Raw genomic sequence first — 25,523 nt, forward strand, 5'->3', positions numbered from 1 at the left:
GCCATTTTTATATACATTTACATATTTCTATATACATATATTTATATATATATATACATATATTTATATATATACATATATTTATATATATACTTTTATTTATATAAATATACTTATATTGATATATATATACTTATATTTATATAGATACTTATATTTATATATTTATATTCATATACATACATATATTTATAAATATATATTCATATATACATATATCTATAAATATACATATATTTATATGTATACATATATTTATAAATATACATTTCTATATGTACATATATTTCTGTATATACATATATCTACATAAATATACATATATTACTATATATATATTGCAATATATTTATATTACAATATATATATATATATATATATATTGTAATATATATATATATATTACAATATATATATATCCATATATATCCTTTTCTAAATCTTTATATCGATATATATCTATATCTATCCATATATATCTATATCTATCCATATATATTTATACATATACATATACATATATATATATCTATATCCATACATCTGTATACATATCTACATCTATCTATCTATCTATATCATATACTCCTTTCTCTATATATATTATAAATTAGGTATGATCTATAGACCTAACTTTCATGTTTTTCATCAAAAGCAATATAATTTACCTTACATGACTCACCACTATCATACTTACTTTTCCAATGCAAGAGAAAGTACTTTGAAAACATTTGTTCCTCTTGGTTCCATGCTCTTTAGTTGAAGTTTGGTAAACAGTTCAGCTGTCGAGTTACCCAAAATAGGAAAGGGTTTTTTACCCAAGAAGGTTGCACAGTTTGACATTTCTATGGTTCATCAATACATTGTATAAACATTTTGTATTCTCAGTTCTGCCGCCATAGTGATATAGTTTGGCTGAACTTGCAATAGTCCCTTGTATATATATATATGGTTTCATGTATTTACCTCTACTGTGTGTATAGTATGGAGTATGTTCCCAATTTTCCCTAATCTTTCATAGATAATGCCCAATTATGAGTATCTTTTATAGTTAGTAATAATATTAGTTTTTGGAAGTCAGTATTATCAAAGGCCTGTAGAAGAATATGCCAAGAATCTTAGATATGAAGCATTTGCTAGTTGCCATGCACATAGTATAATGATTAGATTTTTCATTACCTTCTATATTAGTAGATATAAAACATTAGTAGCTCAAAGGAAGATGGAAAAGGGACAAGTTAAACACAGGATTTGTACGAAACATTTTTATATTATAGAGAATAGGAGATTATAAAATGAAATACATTCTGCATCTTGAGGATTAAAATGCATTGTCCAACTTGAGTGTTCTGTAAGTAGTCCACCGTCACAGTGATACCATTCCCATGATTGTGAGTTCAATTAACAAGCCATTATTAACACAAATCTTCAATTAGATATTTTGATGAAGGTTTAGGGCAATGTGAGTAAAGTTTTTGATATATTATGTACATGTATTTTCCTGCAGGTGTTTGTTACATAAAAAAAAGAAAAAAAAGAAAAAATCTGGGCTATTCATCTAAGAACTGAGCCAAACAAGAATTCCTTTTGATAATGAGTAAAAAACAAACGTTATTCTTTAACTTTTCTTATATTAAGAAATTATTTAATATTCTATATCTCATAATTTACAAGCTTCCATCAAAAATGAAATAAAACTTCATTCTTATGAGTGAGCAATATGACACAATCATCCGGACGCATCCTAAGACAAGTACCAGAGCTGGCACTGTACAGGAGTCACAAAACAACACCAGTCATGTTGTACCTGAACCTTCAAGAGGTCTTGCTTCATTAAGTAGTGCAAATCACAGAAATGATATATATACTTTTTTTTTTAAAGAAATGCTTTGTCATTCTTCTTCTTTTTGTGACAATGAGTATGATTATCGAGTTGGCTTAAAGGTAATGAAGCAATGAATAATAATAGCTCAGGGCCAGCACGACCATCAGACATATGCAAACAGGACGGGTGGTTACTACGCTCTCCTCACTAGCTGGCATATGTGGGGTAGCACCAAAATATATTTCAACAGGAGGCTTCATACTTACTAAAAAAAATAACATCTAGAACACTGAGATTCTTGTGCTTAAATAATTATACATTTAGTTTCACTTACCAGATTAACATTAACACTTTTTTTTTTTTTAGATTATTCTGAGTATACATTTTTGTACACCAAGTACACATCCAATTACATGCATGAGAAAAATATCTAAAAACTGAAATATAGACTCAAAACTTGAACTCCTGCAACTGAAGCTCTGGGGAAGTCACAACCAAGATTAGGCAACAAAAGAGGAAGGCTTATTAACAGGGATGAATTTATATCCTATACAAAAATTGGCACATGTGCGTACAACAGCTTATCCACAAGTGATGAAAAAGGAACCTCCACCCTAACATGGTTTGATGTTAATGCATAATACATACTACTTACACAACTACCTGTTGACACGTCTGGTAAGTACAACTACTTACATTTAATATTTGCACATACTGAGACGAAGGCGAATCTTGGATGCTTTCCAAACATCCAAGTATGGCACAAACAACAGCGACAATGGGAAAACTAAAATAGAAATGACCTTCGTACATTAGGCTTTCTACCCCCCAAAATGCTTCTCATTTAATTGTCATTGCATAGATCCATGCTTAAGTACAATAAATGGTTAAGTACAATAATGAGATGATGAACAACTATGTACACAAGTGTCACACCTTCACCTGCTAATATTCGCCAATGACCGTCGCACCATAGCAACCTGCTAACCTCAGGAAGTGTGGCAAACAGTTTCCCAATTCTTCGCTTTCTTCAAAAATCCCGCCTGAGTAACAACAAGAGGCTAACAGCTACTTACCACATCATAATTTATTTTCCTATTGGCACATTAAACTCTACACAAGAGGTCCACTGGGCTCCACTATAGAGGGCATTCAGAGAGAAATACAATAGTCATTTCTGAAGAAAACCTTGGTAGTTTTGGGGAGCCCATCTAGTAAATTAAGGCACTTCTAATTTGGTCTAATAACCAATCTGACTTACACTAAATTACACCAACCACATCCTTACACTTAACAAGCTTTAGGAAAACAAATATAGCTTCATTATGTAATTGCTATATTTGTTATCCCTTGTTTTCAAGTGTAATGGATCCTATTCATAAATCTATATCCAATATAACTTTTGGTTTTATCATTCAAAAAAGCAACTAACCAACTGGGTTAATCTAAATCACTTCTTAACTAAAAGTATACTTTTAAATAAATTGCTCATTGATCAAAAACAAAAGTAAATATTCTTCCTTTGAATAAATTCTAATACAATGGTCATTTAACTTTTTTTTTTTTTATTCCCACATCCTGGTTATGATTTGGCATTCTTCTTCAGATTCTGTACACTGTATTATCACTTCTGTCCTTAAAAGAAAGCTGCACCTTCACTTGCGCTTTAAATTGGCCAAATATTAATGGGCTCTAGATTGGTCCAATTGTCCCATATCACAGCACAAGGCTTGGAAGATTGACAGTAAAACTTACATGACACTTTGCACTAGAAGCTATCGAGATTCTTTTTAACACCTATTAACTAATCTATTATAATAAAGATATAACACCAACAACACAAAGACCCTAACGATAAAGCTGTGTGACCAAGCTTAACATTAGCACCATCTCTAAATGCACACTTTATATAGTACCAGTCTCAAGTAATTGATCTTCAGAATTACAAAGAATTTATTTTCTTTAAACAGATTCATCACTTATGTTACTGGAGATTCTAAGTAGGAGCTGCCTATAGCTGAGCAGTATTCCACCCTAGGAATGACTTTGAACATTGTCACAGAGGTTTCTGTTGTAATATTTAGTATCTCTACACAAGTTAGTACTTTAAAGTTTAGTTGACAAACTGGTGGTTGTCGTGCCCCTGTGGGCAGGCAGTTGGGACACGTAGGCACCATAGCCTCAACATTATGCAAAGGCTTCCCTGTGCCCACCCAGAAGGTTCTGAGCCCTGCCCTTGTACACGGGTCGGCAGTGTAGTGGCCATTAGACCCATAGGTCATCAACCTGCCCTTGGTCATGGGCGGTATTGGAGCGGCACCGATGGCACGTACCGACGATCGTGGAGCCGGGTGGGCGATGCTGCGGCACCCGAGCGCAGCGCGGTTAGTGGTGTGTCCTAGGGTGAGTGGTGGTGGTGGTGGAGTGGTGGTGGTGGTGGTGCCTCAGTGCTGGTCAGTAGTGACACGAGGGACACAAGAGAAGGAGCCCGGGGCGGGTTAGCAACGCGCCAGGTCAGCTGAGGGACCAGGATCATCCGAGCCAGAGGGGAGTTAACAGAAAAAGAGAAACGAATGTTAGTACATTACACTGGTGCAGGATGCCCCAGCATCATAATCTAAATATGATTATTATTATTATTATGATTATTATGATCTTTACACATGAAGGTGCACTGTATCAACCACCCCTGAACCCAATGGCTTAGGACAAAAAGCTGCAATATGTATGTACAGTGCCCACCTACAGTCTTGCTCTACAGTGCCCTGCTTGGCAGCATGCATGCGGAACCACCCGCCATGTGAGTGACAGCGCCAGCCATGAACAGGCAGCAAAGGAGAAAGGATAAGGGTACAACAGACAGCAGCACCCTGAAGTCCTGGGCAAGAAAAGCATGGAAATATTGGGATGAAGGTGAAAGTGCAGATGTAATATGTTTAAGTGTAGAGCAACAATCCATATTTCATTCTCTCTACCTGATTAGATTAACAGATTTACTGAGAGCAAAGGACTTCATTTGTTCAAGATATGTCATACTAATTTATTTATATCACCTGAGGTTGGTTTAGTAACTTAAAAGTAAATAAAGCTCATTCAGATTTTAAATTGGCATACAAGAGAATCAGGAAGCTTTAGGAAAAAAAAGTTTTTAAATACATTTAAATACAGAACTGAAAGGCATTAGCTTTAAAAATATCCAGTAGTGAAACTTTAATCATCAAATTAAACTGGTGTATACGAACTTAAAACAAAACAGTTTGAAAGTATGACATACCTTCTGTCCACATATACAATATAGTATACATTAACCTATCTCTGAAGGAATATAATGTACATACACACAGAACCCTCAAATCCACATACATACACTCATACATACTTAATGGACTATGAATATATGCAATAAATGTATATGAACAAAAGCATAAGAAAAAAAAAAAGAGCAAGAGAATAATTACAGGTGGAAAGTACAGAGAGAGAAAGCAGAAGAGAGTAGAGAATAGAGAACAAGAAGAAGGAAAAGAATAGAAGTGAAGAGTAAAGAAATGCCGATAAGAGGATGACACACCATTCATACCCACAGCCATGCAGATGAAAAGAACCACAAAAATGTAATTGATGTAGTATTGTTACTCTGTGTGAGTGTAATGCTATGAATCCATGTCTTTGGAAGGATATGAATACAGTGTAAAATGAGACCATGAGGATATCCATGTAGATATAATATACAGATGTCAAAGAAGGGTAGATAAATTATAGAGTGAAAATATTTATAATAGATATGGAACAATGAATCTGTCGATATAATATGCAAATGGAAATATCTGTTTAAGCTTAGAATATAAGATGACGGGGCCTCGCACTTAGGGAAAGGTCTGGCCCCAACTGCTACTCTAAGGCTACTGTCCCCACTACAGGCTGGTTCCTCAGGCAAGCACACACGGCCTTACGACCATTAGTCAGGTTTGTACGTTAGTCATGACTACGGCCCAACAAATACCTCAAGGCTGGTTAGTTCTCTTTAGGTAACTGGTGATTAATTATTTTCAATGTTCTAAGGATGGCTATTTTCCTCTTCTTATCTTTATTCTATATTCAGCAGAGCTGAAGAATCCATATTTATTGTCTTGTTTTCTTCTTCTTGGAATGAAAAGCATTATTTACTTTTCTTCATCAATTTATTTCATGACTTATTGGTATTCAAAGATCCCGAGATATACAGATACTTTGGGCTCTTGTAGCTGTGACCTGTACTTCAAAAACAATGTGAGCACAATATTTTCTTGGGCCCCATTCTTAGGTGGTTTTGCAACCACAGTCCTTACCAACTACCCATTCTTAAAGCATAACTTCAGTTACTTAAATTACAATAAATGGAAACAAATTATGGCAGATAAATGACGCCCTTAGTGTGAAGCTGGCCAAGTTTTAATCCTTGATAGTAAAAATTAAATAGTGACCCAATGTCTAAAATTGTTCATGAAAATTGTAAACAACAAACTCAACACACTTGTCATGAACCTGAAAAAACAAAATCATTATTCTTAATCACCTTTTGGATAAAGATGCACAAAGTAAACTCAAGCCTTAGTAGGGTTTTCTTGTGAGATAATTTATCACTTCTATTCTTAAATCATCTGAAACCCCTACTGAGGGTCAAAAGCTGATGAAAGTTGCAATGTAAGGACAAAATTCAATATACTTTTTTTTTCTTTTTCTTTTTTTTTTTTCTCTTTTTATTGACCAGCTTCACAAGGGGTCTGGAAACACTTTAGGAAAGGGCATGGTGAGAAAACTCCTCCAGCTATGAAGTTCAAATACTATGGAAATGAAGAGCTCCAGATTTGGCAAACAAAATCAGAGTCAATCTCCTGCCAAACTCCGCACGGGAGTGACTCGAGTCTGACAGGCATTTTTAAAAGATGATTCCAAAATATGAGTAGCAAGAAAAAAAAAAAAAAAGTGAGAGAAAAACAGAGAAAAAAGTCTGATAAATTACAAGCTATCAGGATGCCCTTTGGGAAAAACAAATGCATGGACGGAATGTTCAAAAGATAATAAAACTGATAAGCTGAAGGAGAATCAAAAATAGGTCTCACCACGCCCGAACATTATAAATATATATATCATAAACATGACTAAAATATAAATAAATCATTTCCCCACATCAACAGTCAGCATTTTTAAGTCATAGTAATTCTTATAAAAATAAGGAAAACTAACATTTTAATGTACTAAAAGGCAGCACTTATAAAAAGAGACTATTGAAGTAAGACACGTTAAATGCTCTTTCAAGCGAGCAATACAAATACACCATTGAGGTGGGGGGAAGTGAGGGAGGGGAGCATGATATGGGGGCAATCGTCTTAGTGACATTCAACTAACCTGGGTTGTGGCCTACGAGAGCGTACCCGTCCTTTGATAGGGGTGCTCCCGTGCCTGGCCCAAATGGCGCCGCTGCTTAGCCGCTACACCTGAACAACACAACGTGATGGCATCATGTGGCATCGTACACACCATACAACGGCTTTAGGTGTCAGAAAACAAGCCCAAGCAAAGGATGGGCACAGCTTGTACAAAAGAACTACATAAACTCACACCTTTTATGCTTACTCTAAAGTCCCATCCTCTTGAAAATGTAGGACCTACAGTAGGCATCAAAGTGAATAAATTTAGTTCTTTTGTCACAAACGTCGGCCTCTGCCTTGGCTCCCCTTAATAATTTTGCATTCATGCAAAGCACTAATACTCTTGTCTATGACTAAGAAATAGTACACATTTCATCCTATTTGCATGATAATTATGCTCCATAGTACATTTAACATATTACATTTATAGAAAGAAAAATTCACAACTGCTGCTGAGTGACACTTTGCCACAAAATCCTGTCGTGTATAACATATCAAAAGCAAATGACAGATATCAAAGCTAGACAAAAGCTGCTTTAGTACATTAAAGTCCTCACTGGTAACTAAAAAAGAAGTAAACTACAACAGTACAAAAATAAATGATAAAAAAATCACAAAAGATCATATGGACCTGTCTATAAGAGACTAGGCCATGATTAAAGACATCTTGAAGGAAACCTGATTTCAAACATGTGTATGTACATTTATAGCACCACCGAAATCAGACTGCAGCTGGAAACAATCAAGGCCAGTTAGTTCTGTTAGTAGTGGTGTTATGCTGCTGTACAAGGCCCTGTGAGGCAGGGACCTCTAAGCCAGAACCAAATGATGTGTTCTTTCTAGGGGACTCTGTACCACGAACTGTTTGGCATTACCAGACCTAATGAGTTCTATGACTAGTGAGAGTGATTAAAGTAATCTTGGTTATCAATATAAATATTTCAGGTTACGGATCATTTATGTACACCAGCAGAGTCCATGACATATATTCTTAGCAAATAAAACAACGGTCAAGTTAACAACAACATAAAATATGCAATATTTTGATATCTTTTATCAACTGCACATACAAGTATTGGCAAAACAAGAAATATCCTTTCTGCTAACCTCGTCACGACCCTATCATCAACAACCTTATATACAGAATTTTGTTAGAGCTACCTCCAAACCATGTTATACCTTTTGGCTTAATTCAATCTATATTCTGTTATTTATAACTTCATTTAGTCTGAAAATGATAATTTTGATCACTATACATCCACTGGATAATGAATGCATCTTTAAAAGGGAAATACAAAAAATGATTACATATGAAATGAGGTGCAAGGGGAATTAACTGATTTAAGTTATAGAGAGTACATTTTAGGTATGTGCTTGTGCTAGGCTTGTGATAATGAATGCATTTTAAATTATGCCTTTGTGACTATAATGCTGATGAAAGTTTTTGTTTGTAAATGAAGAAAATGACAAAAGACAATAGCACAGCCAAGAGGTTTAGATCTGAAGTATAAATATATTGATATCCCATAGGGAATCTTACAGCTGTACATATTACATTATCAGTAGGTGTCACATTTTAAGCTAGTCCCTGCCTTAAATGATCAAAGGGTTAAAGTGGTTGCCAAAATTTGTAATCTGTACAGTGTGGCACAGAGTTCCCTTCCATTACCTAACCAGGCATTAATATCACCAAAGGTCACAGATGTTAAAGAGTATTTAAGTAATAGTAACAAGTGACATTGACTTATCTAGCTTTCAAAGGTATAACCAATTTATAGAAGAAATCAATATACAACCCTGTCTTATTCAGACAATCAAATTAGTACTTACTGAACCACATAAACTGGTGTAACTCTGATCTTAAATAGAGTTCAAACTTCAAGGACGAGCAATGAAAGCAAAACAATTTTCAAGGAAAATGAACTTTGCTACTATTACTTAAACAGTGACCATTAATTGTGATCCCGGCAAAAACAGTATGGTTAGCATTTGACCCGTGTCTTCTCTCTTCAACCTAGGATTGAATGGTGTTAATTATGGCACATTAGTGGCCTCTATGAGACCCATCAATCTGGAACAGTTTCCTAAGCAATTGCCTTGCTCCCTTATTTGGCACTAGACCATCTACTATCCAACTCCTGTGTTTCTATGGATTAGAAAATGATATATTTATATATATGAATAAAAAGGAGATGCATATGTGTCATATCAAAGTATTAATGATAAAAATAATGATAATCAATACAGAGAATATTATCATTCATAAGAATAAAAAGAAGCATGCATGACTTTATGTGACATATCATTAACTTTCTGAATAGCAATAAGTTTGATTTCCTATTATCAATTTCTTATAAGATCTACAACCCTACAAAGGCAATTGCTTTGATAATCCAATTCACGATCTGCGTTCCTTGGTTGCTTCAAATCTTTACAGCAAATGCTGTTGTATTCTACTTGATATTGATGTTTATGGGATATAAAGGCAATTAAAATAATAATCAAAAATGAAAAAAAAAAAAAAAAAAAAAAATCATGTGATTTGCATTTAAGAGAAAGCTGAACCATTATGAACGCAGTTTGAGTATGTGTTAGCACAGCAGGTGAGGCATAAGGTCGAACTTAGAGCCGACTTGCCATGTCGCTGTCACCTCGGTTAGTAACTTGGTCCCTTGGTAGCTGTTATTAAATTCATTATTAAATTGTCACCATTTGGAAAGATGAGAACATTAATGAGAATCAGGATAATATCCAATGGCTTTAGGAGCTGCCTCCCTGTAGCACAGAACTGATGCCGTCTCGGGAAAGCAAACTCACCATTACTGGGTGTTATTCTACATTCTAAAAGATTGCACAAACCAGCTCCTGTTTAAAAAGATGATTATTAACAGCTTTGGATTGTATCATATTGCCTTTCTAGAGGACACTTCTTTTCCCACAGGAAGACTACAAGGCCTTGTTTATTCATCTGAACCTTCAACAACTACTCAGCATTTACAAATAAATATTTCAAACTTAACGCTTCTATCAAACCCCAGAAGGTTTTACAAAAATATAATAGACTAATGAAACAAAATAATGAAAACTAGGAAGGCAATGTGATTATTTGTCATATGTGTCCAATGGATTGCCTTAAAGCTTCTTAAGAAGGCTAATAGTATATTCCTAAATAGAAATGCATACAAAATCAACTGTTGGTTTCAAATCTTAATTTTAAAAATCAGAGTCAGCAGAATATTGTATTTGTAATTTTAAACTCTGAATAAAATTGCAAACAAATGTACACACATACATGTATACATATATATGTATGAGTGATTATATATATATATATATGTAAATATATATATATATATATATATATATATATATATATATATATATATATATATATATATATATATATATTTTCTATGTAAACATCTATATATATATATATCTATATCTATATCTATATATTATATATCTATAATTATATATATATATATATATAATATATATATATATATATATATATATATATATATATATATATATATATATAAACATCTATAAAAACATACAAATATATCTATATATACATATAAATATATCTATACATACATATATATATATATATATATATATATATATATATATATATATATATATATATATATATATATATATATATATATATATGTAGTGGTACTTCTTCCAATTTCAGCATTAGCTTCACAAAACTAAGAGGATATCTGTTGGACACATATTAAGCTTATATTCCAAATCAAGAAAGTTAGGCTAGTTTAATAATGCATTACTGAGGAGGAAGTGGGTATAGATTTGATTAAAATTAGATGCTCTTAAATAATCTAAAGCATGCAAGACTGCCAACCCAAAACCAAGAATAACTATATTACTGCATCCGCCACCACGACCAAGAGACAAATTAAGTACAGTCCTATAATTAAATCTCTAATATACCTATGTTGTAACATCTTATTGAAGATAAGAAAAACATCAATTAACTCATGGCCTATAGCCACCAACTTCAAAACACACTTTGCAAAAGAGCTATCAAACTACCTATATCAAATGAAGTATAAATAAATATAAGAGCCATCAACTTTCACAACCTCAGACTCTAGCAGAATTATAAAATATTTTCAGTAACTTATAATGCACACTGCCAAGTTTAAGTTTGGCACTGAGAACCCCTCACAACGATCAGTCCTCTGAGTCACATTGTAAATATTTGAGGGAATGAAACAGGTTATCTAAAGCATTTCTTTTCAAACATTTCTCAGAGGTAGAAAAAGCACCATACATAAACATTTACAATGAAAGCACTGGCCACAAAATGGAATGCAATAAACAAATCACTGGGCTTATTATGCACGCTGAATGAGCAACATTTGATAACTTAAATCTTTTTTTTTTTTTCAAAATTATGAAGCTCGGCCAATAACAAGTGTTTGGTTACACTATCATATCAGCTATATTACTTTGCTGGAAAGCTTTTTTTTTCCCTATACACAGAAGAACAAGTGAAAGCCAGAGCTGGGATCCCTAGCACAACAGACGAGCCCCACAAAAATCATGGCAACACACCACCGCACGCTGCAAATGCTGTGTGCGGCAACATGGCCAGATAGTGTGGTTAACCCTTGGTGGGTGTGTGAACGGTGCGTGGGTGCGGTGGTGTGGGTGGTGTGGGTGGACTAGTACATGGTTCATCTGGCAAACAACCCACCAGCAGCGTCCGGGGGGTACTCAGTGAGGAGGGGGGAGGTGAGGGCAGCGTAGTTGGCAGCATACTCTGCAGCAGCGGCATATGGAGCAGCATACAGGAGACTAGCAGATGCATCACTTGCAGCAATCAGTGGTGGCGGCATCCCAGCATTTCCTGTTCCATTTATCAGTGCATTTGAAGTGGGAACATGGATCCTTGCAGGCATGATGAGAGGAGGACCACCCAGCGGTGTAGTTGTACGCAGCGGTGACGGGAGAGTCATTCCTGGCGTGATGAGGCGTGGTGCCTCCCCTGCAAGATGACCCAGTGCCTCAAATTCTGGCAAGGGGCAAAGAAGGTCATGTTAGTCAGTCAGTCCACCACCAACACACACATACTCCTCAATGTAAATTAGTGCATCCTGAAAATGGAAAACAACTATACCCCTTAACAGTCATGAGACTTTAGATCTGGAGAAAAGAAAGCAATGAATTTAGTTTTATTATCCAAGTCCCATTCCCTGACTATGTTATAACTTCATAAAATATTGCAAATGAGAGGAACACTTGCAAATCATTAGTTATATTAAATCTCAGACATCCAGTTGTTAAAAATCTATTCTATGAAGTCTCTTTATAGTGCACTAAAATAGGTGGCTGTTGAGATTTTAATATCACTATAAATCATGACCCCCTAAAACTGCCCTGCAATTTCCAATTTGCAATGATTCTCACTGCAACAAGTAAAGCTATTACCAATTGATAAATGTTTTTTTTCCTAATCTAGCATAAAATAAAATTTCCATGAACTTCTCAAACTAATATGAAAAAGAACAATCAATATTTAGCATAGAAAGTGCTTACCTAAAGCTCAATTCTATATGACAAAGAGGAATCAATAATTATCATAGAAAGTGACTATCTAAAGCTTCTACCCTACTTCAGTATTCTCTAATCCTTTCTAAACATCTTCAAAGGGAACCTTGGATATCTTTACAAGCACACAATAACATTTTTCGTTTTTCTTTTTCCGGGGTGAGAGGGTGCACTATAAAGAGATCATTTGGATAAGAAGTCTTACAACTTTTGTTATTGTCTGAAATATTATTGTAGCTGTGGGAATAAAAAAAACAAAACAAAAAAACATATAATAATGTATCTTAGAAAGATTAAGCCATCAATAAAGCTGCATTACTAGTTGCATTTATGTGACAATTCACACACACACTGGAATTTTCAATGACTTTCTTGATGGTGGGGACTTTATAACAATGCTGATTTATAAACCAAAAGTCTTTTATAAATCACTTGCATCTGCATATAATGTTGTCACACAGACTGTATCAATTACCGCACCTTTATCTAAATGAAACAAGTAATGCATTAATTCATCTTATAATATAACAGGGTCTATCAATCCAACTGAAGGAAAAAACTACAATATACCAAGGAGAGTTTAAGTACTTCAACTCTAGGTTAAAGTTACAGTAACCTCAACTTTGTCTAATATAAGCAATAATAAATCAAAACGGCAAGAGTACTATACCGTTCACTGGGTACAGTCGACCCCCGTTATAGTGGCTGCTCTGGGCAGAGGCCAAAAAGGCCACTGTAAGGAAATGGCCAGAACAAAATGCAATATAAGTGATTGAAATTAATGTTAAAAAGGGGTTAATTGGGCTTCGTTTACAGATCAGTGGCCTTTGTTAGGATGTGGCCCCTGTAACGAGTCGACTGTATTATTCCAGTACAGTGGTTTGGACTGATCAAAGACATGCAAGGCAAATGTGCTCTTAGGAACTTGAATCACATACTGCAACTACAAATAGGGTCTGATACTTCCAAAAGGCAAATTCTCCTATTGTATGGTGCTCTACTTGAGTGTGTATATGACCTGCACTGCTGTTAAGAGTGCTATTCCTAGAGCATATGATGCCAGTAACACACCAGTCCTCTCTATAGTCATAACTTGTATTATTTAAGCAAAGTCACAAGCAGGAATTCAAATTATAACACTAAAGGTGTAATAACTACAAATGGTGCTTAAAACATTAGAGATGGATCATACCTGCATTCTTGCTGGAAGAATCTCTGTATGTGCCATTGATTATGGCAAGCTCCATTAGCTGTCTCTTCTTGAGTTCATCTTCACCATCAGCCTATAATAAGCAAGAAGTCAGAAAAAAATGAAACACAATACAAATACATACATCTTTAAAAATGATGGTCTGATAGTCATGATAGTCAATACACAATACAATATAAGAATAATCTTCAAAACGAATTAAAGGGAAAAAAAGAGGGGAAAATATGTATAAAAATCATACACCAAAGAACAAAAATAAATGCCAAACTCACTGATGGAACAAGCAGCTTCCGGATCTCTTCGATTGCCCGCTGAATTTTAAGTTTGGCTCTGTTCTCTGTGTCTTCTACAGTAATGAGAACATGTAATTCCTCGTTTAAGTGTTCCCAGTTGGGTTTGCCACGGTTCTGCTCCTCCTGTGTCACAATTTACAAATCAAAGTGGTTAGTGCTATTGCCAAGACCTTCTGCTTCTGATCACCTGAGTTACATTGTATAATAAAGGGCCAATACATCAAAGGCTTACATGCAATACGAAACAAACAAAGACAAACTTAATTAGATGTACCATCACAGTGACAATTAGTAAATTATCTCTATGGTTTCAAAACAGACAACAATCACAATATTTACTTAATGCAGTGACAATTTCTTACTCATAAGGTACTTCCAGAATATTCAGAAAAAAACAGAGTTGTATTCAAATAATGACAAAGACACACAAACAATGACTATCATCTAATCAGCAATGAAAAAATTGTCCTGAAGGAAGATTCATACTACCATTTCTTAAATCTCCTCAGATATTACATATGCATAAACTTCATACCAAGAACATTATCCACTTACATCCTGTTAATATCCCCTTTTGCATGACTTAGTCCTGTTCCTGAGTATGCAGCATGTAACATATAACAAACAATCACGATGAATGGGGTTTTTAAAAAAAATCTAATCAACATAATAATTATAAAGTACATTTGTTATTAGTCAAAGAGAAAATTAATGAGGAATGAGGTGAGGTTACAAGAGTGAGACAATAGAAGAGAGAAGGAGAGCAAAGAGATAGAAGGGAAGGAGGGAGTGGAAGGGAGGGAAAGGAGGGAGAGGGAGAAAAGGGAAGGAAAGGAGGGTTGGGTAAGGGAAAGGGGGGAGGGGGAGGGGGAGGGAGGGAGGGAAAGGAGGGAGAGGGAGAAAAGGGAAGGAGAGGAGGAGGAGGAGGAGGAGGAGGAGGAGGAGGAGGAGGAGGAGAAAAGGAGAAGGAGAAGGAGAAGGAGAAGGAGAAGGAGAAGGAGAAGGAGAAGGAGAAGGAGAAGGAGAAGGAGAAGGAGAAGGAGAAGAAGAAGAAGAAGAGGAAGAAGAAGAAGAAGAAGAAGAAGAAGGAGGAGGAGAAGAAGGAGGAGGAAAAGGAGAGGGAGAGGGAAAGGCACAGGGTTGAAAGATAGGAGGTGAAACCCAAAAGGATTGAGACACAACAAACAACCCAACCAGTTATATTCTACAAGTTAGTATAGCAAGTTTCCAGTTCTTTGTGTGCCTTGGCGAGTGAGGGGAGAGTGCACGGGGGTGGGTAGGGGTGGGGGGGACTAACCTTCTTCTTGTCCCGCATTGAGCCCTTCCCGCGCACCATGATCTTGCACCCGGTCTCCTGCTCTAGCTGTTTGGCCGTCATTCCTCGAGGCCCAAGTATTCGACCCACGAAGTTGAACTGAAAGGAGAGAAAATTAAACAATCGTTAGAGATCACTCTTGCTACAATGTTTGACGTGTCGTGCAACCGGGCAAATCAGAGGCCAAAATACTTGCATCAAAGGGGTAGGTTGGGGGGTAGGGATGGGGTAGGGGTGTGTGCGGAGGGGGGGGGGGCTTTCACGTAATGTACGGAAGAGCCAATCATCGCTTAAGACTAGGGGGATGGAGGTGGGGTGGGGTGGGGGTCACGTGCGCACCGCGGTCGGCACTTGGCCATTACGCAAAAGAAACGTCATGAAGAGGCCAATGGCGTGTCCAGGTCAAGGCGGCGTGCCATGTATTACGCGCGTGTGGGTGGCGTTTGATATGACGGGCGGCGCGAGTGTGGCAGCAGGTGTGACGGCACTTCATCTCGTGAACAGCGACAATATTCAGTGCTACGGTGGTGGTGCTGGTGCGAGGTAGCAGCACCGGTGGCGTCTGTCCATCTGGGCTGGGTTATTAATACACAAGCGGCGTGCGACCCAGACCCAACGCTATATATACACCCACCACCCTACCCATGACAACACCCGCCGCCCAACCCCGCTCCCGCCCATCAACCCATCCCAACCGACCCGAACCTCTTCCGTCCATGAAGGCAAAGCCGCGCTACTTATTTGCATTCAACCGCTGCGTCCGTCTCCGCCGCCCAAAAATAAAAATCCCAAGCTCGAACTCTCTCACGGGCGGCGTCCTCCTCCTCGGCCCGCCCCTCGCCCTCCTTCCTGAGAGGCCGCCGTCGATTTTCCCACTTCGCCCAACGCGCACGAAGGGGCGGCTTGGGCGTGTGTGTGTCCAGGTGGCGCAGCGGCTGTCGGCATGCGCGTGGGTCACTTCTGCGCCTCCCTGATGGCTCGGCGGGTCACGTCGCCGCGACACGTCCCTCCTCCTGGACGTTTCACGATGACGTGGAGTTCCCACCGCAGAACTTTACCCAAAACACATGCAAGTACGAGAGCGAGCGAGAGAGAGAGAAAGAAAAATAGAAAGAGAGAGAGAGAAGAGAGAAATAAAAGAGCGAGAGAGAGAGAGAGAGAGAGAGAGAGAGAGAGAGAGAGAGAGAGAGAGAGAGAGAGAGAGAGAGAGAGAGAGAGAGAGAGAGAGAGAGAGAGAGAGAGAGAGAGAGAGAGAGAGAGAGAGAGAAATAAGAGAGAGAGAGAGAGAGAGGAGAAAAATAAGAGAGAGAGAGAGAGAGAGGGAGAAATAAAGAGAGAGAAATAAAAGCAAGATAGTGCCTGGGTTCTACTGTGCCACGCAAACCTTGGACCCCCACCAAGGTAAACACTCGAACTCGTCATCCATGCTAAAACTAACAACCCCATTTCCCCCCCCCTCCCCCCACCCTCTTTCCTCTTGATCACCCAATGAGTCAGTCTCATCTTTTTTTCTTTTTTTCCAACCTTCAACAAGTCACAAGATTTTCCTCTGCGTTTTTTTAAATAGACTCGTCAATCGATGCTCCATAAAACCCTACTGTTTATAAACAACAACATCAACAGATGCAAGAACCCCCAACAGGGTACCCTTACGTGGTGCACAAACACGCAAATTCGGAATGCAAGACCGAGTAAACAGGAGTACGTGGATTGGGCAAGCCAGGTGGGAACGGGAGGGAGATGGGGTGCCATGGTGCCATCGGCGCGTGCCAACGTAAACGCACGATGCTACCTGGCGCCCTCACTCATTACAGCAGGAGAGGGAAGGGCAGAGGAAGTGGGAAGGAAGGGGAATTGGGGGGGGAGGGGAAGGGGTTAAGAGAGAAGGGGGAAAGGGAGAGGAAGAGGGAGGGAAGGTGAGGGGAAAAGAGAGAGAGAGAGAGAGAGAGAGAGAGAGAGAGAGAGAGAGAGAGAGAGAGAGAGAGAGAGAGAGAGAGAGAGGAGAGAAAGGAGAGAGAGGAGAGAGAGAGAGAGAGAGAGAGAGAGAGAGAGAGAGGGGAAAGGGACAGGGGGGCGGAGGAGAAGGGGAGGGAGAGAGGGAGAGGAGAAAGGGCAAGGAAGAGGAAGAGGAAGAGGGAAAAGAGAGTGGGAGAGGAGAGAGGGGGCTTGGGGACCAGGCCCGACTTCAGCATGACCCAAGTCGCTTGGCTTGCCAGACGTGACTCAATATGTGCACGGAAATAGGAGTCATGACGTGTAACACGTAATATACAAATCAATGGACTTGCAATCATTTCGAATTTCCCCATCGCAATCTGGTTCCTCGCTGAAATCAACCCCTAGGAATAGACTGGCGAATGAAACTCCGCCGAGAGAGCCAGACGAGTCAATCCATTGAAGGCTAAATAATATGGTCTGACGTTGAGAATTAAAAACAAAAAACATGGGTGTCAAAGTGCAACAGCTGGATGCCTACACACTTGTTTACTCTCTAAACTACACAGCCTTACCAACACATAACCACGCACCTTTCCGTCATTCATAACCGCGCAATACTTGGATTTCGTGAGAGAGCAGCCCTTAGCATCCCAGCTGAGATGAACTGATCTTTGTGAAAATTCTGTGCATCAAATCCTGCACAAGGCGAAGAATCACCCCCCCCCCTTTCTTTTTTTCGTGACGTGATCCTAATTACGGAGGAGAGGAAGTACGCGTTAGGAAGTGATGCTGGGGAGATGCTGTCGCTCCAGGTGTGGGGCCGACGAGATGATGACGGGCGGGGCGGGGCGGCGCGGCGTGGCGTGGCACGGGAAGGGAAGGGAAGGGAGTCACAGGACATGAGCAAAAAGGAGGGCGCGGGTGGAGACACGTGCTGGGGGGGGGGGGGGGGGGGGGGGGCCGCCGCACAAAAAGCTCCTCTCCCAGCGAGGCGCCACCTGGCCGGCACGGCAGTGTGCGTCCGCCGCAAGAAATAACATTCGGGATCGGACTAATGTGACGGAAAGCCTCGCGAACGACTCCTAACGCTGGCGGGAAAACGAAGTGTCATCATCCCGGCCCACAAACCCTTGGAACTTATCATTAATGAAGATCTCAAACGCGGACACTAATGCTGCACATTGACATATACTAGGAATAAAGAGTGCCATAAAATCAAAGAGCAAGAACATACGTAAAGTAAATGCCACGTCAAACTCACGGTGCCACACTAATCTTTTGGTTAAAGAAAAAATACTAAAAATACAAAAAGAAGAAGAAAAAAAAAACACTCAATTGGACTAAGATGCAAATAAAGGTTTTCCCAGGTTCGCAATGCTAACGACAAACAACTAACCAAAACACTCGAAATCCACGAATCTAAAAGTGCGCTAGTGACCCTGTGCCTTCACCTACATAGCTTCAGCATTCTTTCTCGGGCATCTGCTTGCACGCGTGTACTCTTGGCAAATCGTTCCGGCAAAACATGTGAAATTAGGAACGTTTATGTGTATACACCTACTGCAGACGAGAGAGGGAGAGAGGGAGAGAGGGAGAGAGGGAGAGAGAGAGAGGGAGAGAGAGGGAGGGAGAGGGAGGGGGGGGGAGGGGGGGGAGGGAGGGAGAGGGAGAGGGAGAGAGAGAGAGAGAGAGAGAGAGAGAGAGAGAGAGAGAGGGGGGGGGAGAGAGAGAGAGAGAGACAGGAGAGGGAAAGAGAGAGAGACAGGAGAGGGAGAGAGAGAGAGAGAGAGAGGAGAGAGGAGAGAGGAGAGAGAGAGAGAGAGAGAGGAGAGAGAGGAGAGAGAGAGAGAGAGAGGGAGAGGGAGAGAGAGAGAGAGAGAGAGAGAGAGAGAGAGAGAGAGAGAGAGAGAGAGAGAGAGAGAGAGAGAGAGAGAGAGAGAGGGAGAGACTGACAGAAAGATGAGTAAGCGATAGTTAGTTATTGGGTGGGTGAGAGTGAGTGAGTGAGTGTTTGGTGGGATCGTTATCATCTCCGCATACACCGCCAAAATAAACAAGTTTCTCGTCAGAAATAAATTAATGAGGACGTGTCTCCTTTATCTCGTATCTGATCGCCATCTTAATCCCCTTTGACCCCCCGCCCCCTCCCCTCCCACCTTTCTAAACCATTTTCCCTTTCCATCTCCCTCCTCCTCCCCCTCTCCCCTTCCCTCGCCTTTCCTTCTCCCTTTTTTCTCCCCTTTCCCCTCCTCCTTAACCCCCTTCCTTCCTCTCCTATCCCCCCTTCCTTTCAATAGACTTTATCCCTCCTAATTCCTCCCCTTCTCCTCTTGGTTGCTCTTCCTTACCCTCCTCCCTCTTCACTCTCCTCCCATCCTGCTTCATTCCTCTTCCTTATTTTACCTCCTCCTTCCTCTCCCTTTCCATCTCTCTATCCTCCCACTTTTACGCCCCTCCATCCCTCCCCTTTCCCCCCCTCTCCTTTCCCTCTTTCCCCCTCCCCCCTCCTCTCTACCCCGTCCCGGCAGCGCGCTCCGCCGCAGGCACCACGCACGCCATCACTTCACCAGAGAGGACAGGTGCGCCGTGCCCTTTTTGCGGTGTGTGTGTGGGGGGGAAGGGATGGGGGAGGAGAGGGGGGAGATGCAAGCTTACAGACAGAGGGATGGGGGGGGGGATAAAGCATAAGGACGAGGAAAATGAGGAGAGGAACAATGAAAACGAGAATAAGGATGGAGAAAATGAAGCTGTGGGGAGAAAATGACGACGAGGAAACCAAGGAAAATAACGATGAAGAGGACAAAACGAGATGGAGATGCATAGACATCCGGCCTACACCCCCACTCGCTCTCGGAGGCTGTACGACACCCCTCCAGTACACCGCGTTCCCTCTGTTTATACCTCCAAGCATCCGCCACGTGTTTATACCCCGGCCGGCGGCAGATGCATTAGAATGATCATAAACACGGCACACAATGCGCTCAAGTCACACACCCTGTACTGTACAGCCACTCTCGACTAGGCTCTTTGCTCCCCGTTACGTGCTTGTAAGGAGGAGGAGGAGGAGGAGGAGGAGGAGGAGGAGGAGGGAGAGGAGGAGGAGAAGAAGAAGAAGGAGGAGGAGAAGGAGAAGGTGGGGGGAGGGAGGAGAAGGTGGGGGGAGGGAGGAGAAGGAGGGGGGAGGGAGGAGGAGGAGGGGGGAGGGAGGAGGAGGGGGGAGGGAGGAGGAGGAGGGGGAAGGGAGGAGGTGGAGGAGGAGGAAGAAGAGGAGAAGGAGAAGGAGGGAGAAGAAGAAGAGAAGGAGGAGGCAAGGAGGGCCTTATACGCGTTTTCGTTTAACTAGAGAGATCCAATCAAGAGATTTTTCCCTCTTTCGATTAGAGATCACCCAGAAGGCCTCACGTTACGAGTAACAATAGCCCCCCCCCCCCCAATCAAAAGTCGGCCTCTGCCCTGACCTTTGAATCTGTCTCACGAGAATCGTTAGTCCTCCCGAGCAACAATGGCAAGGCAAGCGTCCAGACGACACAACTAAGTCAGACAGACCGACGGACGGATAGACAGGAAGATAGACTAACACAACGAGAGAGAGAGAGAGAGAGAGAGAGAGAGAGAGAGAGAGAGAGAGAGAGAGAGAGAGAGAGAGAGAGAGAGAGAGAGAGAGAGAGAGAGAGAGAGAGAGAGAGAGAGAGAGAGAGAGAGCGCAAGCCACTTGTCATTCTCTCCACAGACGGGGTAAGCGATGAGGAAACCCTGTCGTAACATATTTACGTCCGAGCAAGCGAGAGACATTGGTCTTTCTTCCCATCTAGTTGCTATGAATTGGTAGTGAGAGAGAGAGAGAGAGAGAGAGAGAGAGAGAGAGAGAGAGAGAGAGAGAGAGAGAGAGAGAGAGAGAGAGAGAGAGAGAGAGAGAGTGAGTGAGTGAGTGAGTGAGTGAGTGAGTGAGTGAGTGAGTGAGTGAGTGAGTGTGTGTGTGTGTGTGTGTGTGTGTGTGTGTGTGTGTGTGTGTGTGTGTGTGTGTGTGTGTGTTTGAGAGAGAAATTAATGCATCTACTGTTATGGTGTAATCACGTGTATAATAAATCTCACGTTTCCCCCATCGAAAACAGACCTCCCCTACAAGGCATTGCAACAAATAAAAAAATGCCAACGTTTATGGCAGCGCCAGATGAGACTCCGACTAAAAAGCCAGACCGATCAAAGGATAACATCCTCGCCATCAAGGGCAGCGATCTCTCTCTCTCTCTCCCTCTCCCTCCTCACACGCACAGAGGAGGCACCCCCAGCGCCTTCCATTTGAGGGAACGCCTGGGATCTTCTGACCGGGCTTAGGTGCTAACCCGCTGAGTTTTATGGGTCGGCGACTCTTTTGAGCATCGACTACACATTTCCATTCAGGGGAAGGACCCCCACCCTGGCGCGGAGTTGATCCACACCTCCGCGCGATCACGAAAAGTCAAGGCACGCATTCCTCTGGCCGGTGACTTATCGCCCAAGCCAAGTCTCGGCGACGGCTACCTCCTCTCCTTGTATTCCTGCCATCGCACGCGAGGCGGTTTTACCCTCTGGCGGCGACGAATTCCTCGGAGATGGTTGGGGAGGGGGCGGGGGGCAGTATGTAAACTACAAATAATAATGATAATGATAACAATAACAAAGAGGAAGACGGCTAAGATCACACAAACGTCTCTCCCTAGACGTCCCAAGCACAACAAGGAAGGAAGGTTCGATGGCGTTGCTCTATCTCCTCCCTATTATCTGTCAAGCGCTTATCTCCGCCAAGGCCGCGGAAGTCCTTAAAGTGCTGTCCGGAGGGTCAGGTAACCCAGGCAAGGTACGTGTGTCACAGACCAAGCACTAATGGAGAGGAGGCGAGGCAGGACCTACGGCGCTGGCTCGTCCATTACTTTCTGCCATTCGACAAGGACACTAGGCACTCAGCCATGGCCAGGGCAAAGGGACGAGAATCATACGAACGTAGGAATGACCTGAAAGCTGGCTCTGTAAGCCGACGTTCCTTATAAATGAAAACTTTCGAGCAGCCATTGGGCCTCCTCCGGGCTGCGGCGGCGATGAGGCCGGGCGATGAGATAATGCCCGCGTTCAGAAGTTGGCAGCGGAGGCGTCCCTAGGCCTATCGGCCGCCGGGACCACTGCCGTAGCCAACGCAGCACCTTTTAAGGTATATCTTCACCCCTCCTAGGGCGGGGAACATCCGATGTAGGTTAGAGAAAAGGCGACGGATCCTTATCTCGCCTCCGGGTTCCTTATAGAGTCCAGGTGTATCTGAATCTCAGAGGGGGCGAGGGCGAGGAAAACTAAGACGCCGCGAGTTCAGCGCCGTCCATCATTCTGTCCGTCGTAAAGGGCGATATCAGGAACATCTCCAGCACAGCGAGGATTTCAAACCTGTTCGGAAGCCTTGCGTCGCCCTAAATTGGTTCCGAAATCCACCGGCATCTCGGACGCGCGCTCGTGATGAAACAACTATCCGAAGATCGAATGTTACACACCTTAGAAAAAAAGTTAAGCAAGGAGGAATTACACTGCGTAATCACGGAGGCGTGGGTGTGCGGTCTCCACTTCCAAGTTTCTCGGTCATCTGAAAGGTTGCAATTTCGCTTTCGCGTTGCATGGAGCTAAGCATGACGCGGAATCGCCACGGCTGATGGCATTAGAGCGCGACGTAATGAGCTGTGTCGATAATTCCCACGCTTGAGCTCAACCGCCATACGTCCACGTGATCTATTACGTGGACTCACACCATCTACTTTGTCTACTTACAGGTCGTCCGGGCGCAGGCTCTAGAACCACGCATAGGATTGTCTGAACAGGTGTTGTTGCCTGCATCCTCAGAGCTCCCCCCCCCCCCAGGCACAAGGGGGCGAAATGCCTGCCTTCAAAGTGTCGATACAGGTAATGTGAGCTAAACCTCCGTTAGAACCCCTACCTTTACCTTTATCTCTACCTCTACCCCTACCTCTGCCTCTACCTCTTACCCTTCCTTCAACCCCTCCCCTCCCATGTTCCCGATACCTCCGCGCAATCACGCCAAGATAACACCACTGGGTATGACAAGGGTATGTGCAGAGGTACGAGTAATGGGAATAGGGGGGGAGGGGAGAGGGGGGAGGGGCATAACAGCTGCACGCAAGACCGAGGCTGCCTCATTCATCAGTCCCATGATCGAGATAACCCACAAAAGATAAAGATTGCCTGAATGCTGGCGAGGTGTAAGGGCAGGAGCGCACGTAATTGCGGTGGTAACGAGCATAAATTAAGATGATGAGCGGGGGGGCTGATGAGACAGCGGGCGGAGTTTGGGGGTGGGGGTGGGGGTGGGGGGAGAGACTAAGGTTGGGGACGGGTGAGTGGGTGGAGGGTTGGGGGTGTTGGAGAGGGTGGGGAGGGGAGGGGAGGGGAGGGGAGGAGGGAAGCAGGGGAGGGGGCGGCACGATCCGGAGGGTCAAGATGATATCAAAACCAATGACGGATCTCACTACCGTAACGTTCTCTATCGCTCCGGCACGCGTCGCCTCCGATTCAAACTACACCCAACTTGCGGCACTTTGGCGGGACACTTTTTAACACTTTTGTGCGAAAAATAATAAATAAACGGGAGGCAGAGTGAGGGGGGGGTCAAAGGATTGAGAAACTGACAGGCATGTAGAGTGAATAATGGAGAGGGAGGGATAGGATAGAGAGTGTGAAGGAGGGAGAGAGTAGAGGAGAGAAGAGAGGAGAGAGAGAGATAAGGAAGGAGAGGGAGAGGAGAGAGAGAGATGAGGAAGGAGAGGGCGAGGAGCAAAGAGAGGGAGGGAGGGAGGGAGGGAGGAGGAGAGGGAAGGGGGTTTAATGGAAGAGGAGAGACGAGCCTGCTCAAACCTACGCAGTCCGGGGGGCAGGACAGCCCCGGGTAGGCGTGTGTCAGGCTCGCACCACAGCCGTCGTGTGCTTGCGGTGTGTGGGCAAGCATTTTGCCAGGTCCCGGATATGGCTTTCCTGATCGCAAGCATCAGCTGTCCATAAAGCACTGGCCGAACGAAGCCCCGTGTCCAAGGCCGTCGGGCAGCTTTTCCCCCCAGCCGAGGGCGCGGCCAAACTCGGGTCTGGGAGGCCGTTTGGACAAGGGCTGAACAAGCGTTCCCGAACTCGCCCTACATCAACCGCCAGAGAGGACAAGCGACGTGGACAGCAAGCGGCCAAGGTGACGTTCAGCTGGGATCACTGAGCGGCATGTGGGCGGCGGGGGTAGGACACAGCCAGCTGGAGGGGGTCAGGCCGTGTTGATGTAGGAATCCCACCGAGAGCTGCGCGGCGCCATCCCGGGACCTCCCCTCCCCCGGCCAATCCTGACACGTGGACACGTCACCACGACAGCCTCCCCCTTCCCCCCTGTCTCTGACACACGTCAGCGATGTCACCTGTTCTCGCCCTGCTTTAGAGCGCCTCCAAAGAATGGGGCCACAAACCTACCTCAATCTCCGGACTTTTTTATTTTCTTTTTTGCATTTTCTTTCTGTTTGCGGAAAGGAGATGAGCGCGCCGCATTTCCTCCCGGACGGATGCGTCGCGGGAGAGTAATTCGTGACAAGAGCACATCAACGAACGCCCATACAGTGGTAACACGTGCTATTAAGGCGACCGTACGAGGAGGCCTGGGGAGCACCACCCCGTCCTCCGGATCGCCCCCAGCGCACCCCACAAGCCGAACGACCGCAACAGCCACATGCCTGACAGTACTCTGCAATTTGCCCTTACAATTATCTATCACATCGCACTTCAAACGACTAAGGGAAAGCTGACAACTCGCCGACGTCCAACAAAGAACACCCATGCCTTTACTTCTACGCTATGTGCCCCTCAGGTACCTGTCAAGTGTCGTCGCATGTCACCCTTCCCCTCGCACACTTGTCTCTACGACGACGGGCTACGCATGCTTATG

General features: G+C 42.5%; 1 protein-coding gene across 6 annotated transcripts in view; it reads right to left on the reverse strand.

The window, feature by feature from the left end:
• Positions 1–1,250: 1,250 nt before the first annotated feature.
• how (protein held out wings) overlaps positions 1,251–25,523 on the reverse strand; it is a 131,356-nt gene continuing 107,083 nt past the window's right edge. Inside the window, exons 3-9 of one of the 6 annotated variants that reach the window (XM_043017975.2) lie at positions 15,620–15,736; positions 14,302–14,445; positions 14,012–14,102; positions 13,490–13,552; positions 11,966–12,256; positions 7,211–7,299; positions 1,251–4,343 (exon numbers count right to left, since the gene is read on the reverse strand). In XM_043017975.2, the coding sequence (XP_042873909.1) occupies positions 7,223–7,299; positions 11,966–12,256; positions 13,490–13,552; positions 14,012–14,102; positions 14,302–14,445; positions 15,620–15,736 (783 nt within the window). In that variant the 3' untranslated portion in view covers positions 1,251–4,343; positions 7,211–7,222. Of the gene's footprint in view, positions 4,344–7,210; positions 7,300–11,599; positions 12,284–13,489; positions 13,553–14,011; positions 14,103–14,301; positions 14,446–15,619; positions 15,737–25,523 lie in introns of those variants that run through there. The other 5 variants (XM_043017967.2, XM_043017992.2, XM_043018000.2 and 2 more) reach the window with 5 other exon arrangements.

The sequence above is a fragment of the Penaeus japonicus genome, unplaced genomic scaffold (assembly GCF_977035675.1).
Source record: "Penaeus japonicus unplaced genomic scaffold, GWHDUDI00000001_assembly GWHDUDI00000009, whole genome shotgun sequence".
Classification (NCBI taxonomy): Eukaryota; Metazoa; Arthropoda; class Malacostraca; order Decapoda; family Penaeidae; genus Penaeus; species Penaeus japonicus.